This window comes from Bos grunniens, chromosome 11 (genome assembly GCF_055505025.1).
Source record: "Bos grunniens cultivar Pamir isolate PY7600 chromosome 11, Bosgru_T2T1.0, whole genome shotgun sequence".
Lineage (NCBI taxonomy): Eukaryota > Metazoa > Chordata > Mammalia > Artiodactyla > Bovidae > Bos > Bos grunniens.
Window position 1 is genome coordinate 14,339,616 of NC_141175.1, and position 4,436 is coordinate 14,344,051.

The following is a 4,436-nucleotide window of genomic DNA, read 5'->3' on the forward strand; positions in this document are numbered from 1 at the left end:
TCAAGGCTGTATATTGTCACCCTGCTTATTTAACTTCTATGCAGAGTACATCATGACAAACCTAGGGCTGGAAGAAACACAAGCTGGAATCAAGATTGCCAGGAGAAATATCAATCACCTCAGATATGCAGATGACACCACCCTTATGGCAAAAAGTGAAGAAGAACTAAAAAGCCTCTTGATGAAAGTGAAAGAGGAGAGTGAAAAAGTTGGCTTAAAGCTCAACATTCAGAAAACGAAGATCATGGCATCCGGTCCCATCACTTCATGGGAAGTAGATGAGGAGACAGTGGAAACAGTGTCAGACTTTATTTTTCTGGGCTCCAAAATCACTGCAGATGGTGACTGCAGCCATGAAATTAAAAGACGCTTATTCCTTGGAAGGAAAGTTATGACCAACCTAGATAGCATATTCAAAAGCAGAGACATTACTTTGCCAACAAATGTCCATCTAGTCAAGGCTATGGTTTTTCCTGTGGTCATGTATGGATGTGAGAGTTGGACTGTTAAGAAGGCTGAGCGCCAAAGAATTGATGCTTTTGACCTGTGGTGTTGGAGAAGACTCTTGAGAGTCCCTTGGATTGCAAGGAGATCCAGCCAGTCCATTCTGAAGGAGATCAGCCCTGGGATTTCTTTGGAAGGAATGATGCTAAAGCTGAAACTCCAGTACTTTGGCCACCTCATGCAAAGAGTTGACTCATTGGAAAAGACTCTGATGCTGGGAGGGATTGGGGGCAGGAGGAGAAGGGGACAACAGAGGATGAGATGGCTGGATGGCATCACTGACTCGATGGACGTGAGTCTGAGTGAACTCCGGGAGTTGGTGATGGACAGGGAGGCCTGGCGTGCTGCGATTCATGGGGTCGCAAAGAGTCGGACATGACTGAGAGACTAATCTGATCTGATCTAATAACATATTTGAGAATCCTGACCATCTACCACCTCCGGGTCAGAAACTCAGGACTTGAAAACGTATACTACTACTAAGTCGCTTCAGTCGTGTCCAACTCTGTACAACCCCACAGACGGCAGCCCACCAGGCTCCCCGGTCTGTGGGATTCTCCAGGCAAGAACAGTGGAGTGGGTTACCATTTCCTTCTCTAATGCGTGAAAGTGAAAAGTGGAACGTGAAAGTGAAGTCACTCAGTTGTGCCCGACTCTTAGCAATCCCATGGACTGCAGCCCACCAGGCTCCTCCATCCATGGGATTTTCCAGGCAAGAGTACTGGAGTGGGGTGCCTTCGCCTTCTTCTTGAAAATGTATAGCTTGGTCCAAAATAGAATTGTGTTTCATGCCTTTTTTAGTTTAGTTTAGTTCAGTCACTCAGTCGTGTCCGACTCTTTGCGACCCCATGAACTGCAACACAACAGGCCTCCCTGTCCATCACCAACTCCCAGAGTTCACTCAGACTCACGTCCATAGAGTTGGTGATGCCATCCAGCCATCTCATCCTCTGTTGTCTCCTTCTCCTCCTGCCCCCAATCCTTTCCAGCATCAGAATCTTTGCCAATGAGTCAACTCTTTGCATGAGGTGGCCAAAGTACTGGAGTTTCAGCTTTAGCATCATTCCTTCCAAAGAAATCCCAGGACTAATCTCCTTTAGAATGGATTGATTGGATCTCCTTGCAGTCCAAGGGACTCTCAAGAGTCTTCTCCAACACCACAGTTCAAAAGCATCAATTCTTCAGTGCTCAGCCTTCTTCACAGTCCAACTCTCACATCCATACATGAACACAGAAAAAACCATAGCCTTGACTAGACGGACATTTGTTGGCAAAGTAATGTCTCTGCTTTTGAATATGCTATCTAGGTTGGTCATAACTTTCCTTCCAAGGAATAAGCGTCTTTTAATTTCATGGCTGCAGTCACCATCTGCAGTGATTTTGGAGCCCAGAAAAATAAAGTCTGACACTATTTCCACTGTTTCCCCATCTACTTCCCATGAAGTGATGGGACCGGATGCCATGATCTTCGTTTTCTGAATGTTGAGCTTTAAGCCAACTTTTTCACTCTCCTCTTTCACTTTTATCAAGAGCCTTTTTAGTTCTTCTTCACTTTCTGCCATAAGGGTGGTGTCATCTGCATATCTGAGGTGATTGATATTTCTCCTGGCAATCTTGATTCCAGCTTGTGCTTCTTCCAGCCCTAAGTTTGTCATGATGTACTCTGCATAGAAGTTAAATAAGCAGGGTGACAATATACAGCCTTGACATACTCCTTTTCCTATTTAGAACCAGTCTGTTTTTCCATGTCCAGTTCTAATTGTTGCTTCTTGACCTGCATATAGGTTTCTCAAGAGGCAGGTCAGGTGGTCTGGTATTCCCATCTCTTTCAGAATTTCCTACAGTTTCTTGTGATCCACAAAGTCAAAGGCTTTGGCATAGTCAATAAAGCAGAAATAGGTGTTTTTCTGGAACTCTCTTCCTTTTCCAATGATCCAGCAGATGTTGGCAATTTGATCACTGGTTCCTCTGCCTTTCCTAAAACCTTCTCGAACATCTGGAAGTTCACGGTTCGTGTATCATGCCTCTAATCCTAGCCTAAAACAAACCTGGTTTCATCATTAAAACAGAAGTATAAAATATCAGCATCATGTTTTCCTTTTGAGAGTGATGGTTGATGTGTGTTGTTATCTTCAGTCTTTTTTCAGGAAGATAAAACAACAGTGCAGCATATTCAGAACAATAAGTCACATATGTAACTAATAAGGAGTTGGGGGCTTTGAAGACCACAAGTTGCATGTGTGCTGTAGGCAATGCCACGAATAAATGTGCAATAGATATGACTAAAGTGAAAGGAATTCATCCAATAACATTGTGACCACTTAGAGGACAGTTGGGAAGATGCTAGAGACATGTGTGGTCAACACACAACTTTTCAAGAGGGTATATCTGACAAGGTCAGTGGATGAAATAAGAACATGTTTAGGTGATTCTCACTGGATGAGAAAGTTATTTCTTCTGAAAAGAAATCCCAGAGCCAATTTCATGTCTCTGTTCCTTAGGCTGTAGATGAAGGGGTTCAGCATGGGGGTCACCATTGTGTACATCAGTGAGGCAATCATGTCTTTGTCTTTGGACTTGCCTGATGAGGTGGAAAAGTACAGTGCCATAATGGTTCCATAGAATAGAGACACCACAGAGAGGTGGGAGCCACAGGTGGACAGGGCTTTGCAGATCCCCTTCATAGAAGGGACCCTCAGGATGGAGACCCCAATGAGACCATAAGAGACCAGGATGCCACTCAGTGGAAGAATGACAACTGCAGTCCCTGCAGTGAATATGACCAGCTCATTGACAGAGGTGTCTGAGCAGGAGAGCTTGAGCAGGGCAGCAAGGTCACAGAAGAAATGTGGGATGATGTTGTCTTCACAGAAGGACAGCTGCACCAGGAGGATGGTTTGGGACAGGGCAATGACACAAGAGAGGAGCCAAGATCCAGCCAGCAGAAACATACACAGCCCCTCCCTCATGATGGTGGTGTAGTGGAGAGGGTGACAGATGGCCACGTACCTGTCATAAGCCATCACTACAAGAAGAAGGTTATCAATGCAGCCAAAAAGTAGGAAAAAATGCATCTGTGCTATGCACTCTGCATAGGGGATGGATTGATCCTGGGTTTGCATGTTTATCAGCATCTTAGGGATGGTGACAGATGAGAAGGAGATGTCAGTGAAGGCCAAGTGGCTGAGGAAGTAGTACATGGGTGTGTGGAGGCGAGGGTCCAGCCTAATGAGCAGGAGGATGAGCAGGTTGCCCAGCACCATGGTCAGGTACACGCCCAGGAACAGGGCGAAGAACACCCCCTGCTGCTTTGGCCGGATGGGGAGCCCCAGGAGGAGGAACTCGGACACGTGGCTCTGATTCTCAAGCCTCATGCTCTTCTTATCTCTGCTGGGAATGAATGAAAGTAGGAAATGTCAAGAACTTAGATATACTGAGCATAGCAATTACCATACATTACCAATTTCTCCTAGTGGCTGTGTCAATATACAGACAAATCTCACTGTATTTTGCTCACACATTGAGGCTCATCCAGTCTGGGGAGAACAATGAAAATGTGATCTATCTGAACACTGACACATTCACTTCGAGACGTCAATCAAACATCAATAAAGCAAACATCAATCAAACTCTTCAATGGAAATCAGGAGAGTTTATTTTTTTTAACATAGTGGAGACACAGTGAGAGACATTAGGAGAATAATAAATAAGACACAGTCTCTTCTATAACTTTATAGCTAGACTGCTGCTTATGTGTTTGTGTCTGTCTTGCACACAAATGCATACCACACAGACATACATATTATAGCAGTTCCTCAGAAACTTAAAACATAGAATATGATCCAGAAACTTCACTTCTAATAATATATCCAAAAGAATTGAAAGCAGAGGCCAAAGAGATATTAGTACACATATGCATAAAACAGCATTAT

The 4,436-nt window shown here is 44.3% G+C and overlaps 1 protein-coding gene across 1 annotated transcript; it reads right to left on the reverse strand.

Annotated features, from left to right (window-relative positions):
- Window positions 1–2,936: 2,936 nt before the first annotated feature.
- On the reverse strand, window positions 2,937–3,878 carry LOC147362616 (olfactory receptor 1J4-like). The gene has a single exon (XM_086323366.1). The coding sequence runs from the start codon at window positions 3,876–3,878 to the stop codon at window positions 2,937–2,939; it is 942 nt and encodes a 313-aa protein (XP_086179492.1).
- Between the last annotated feature and the right edge of the window lie 558 nt (window positions 3,879–4,436).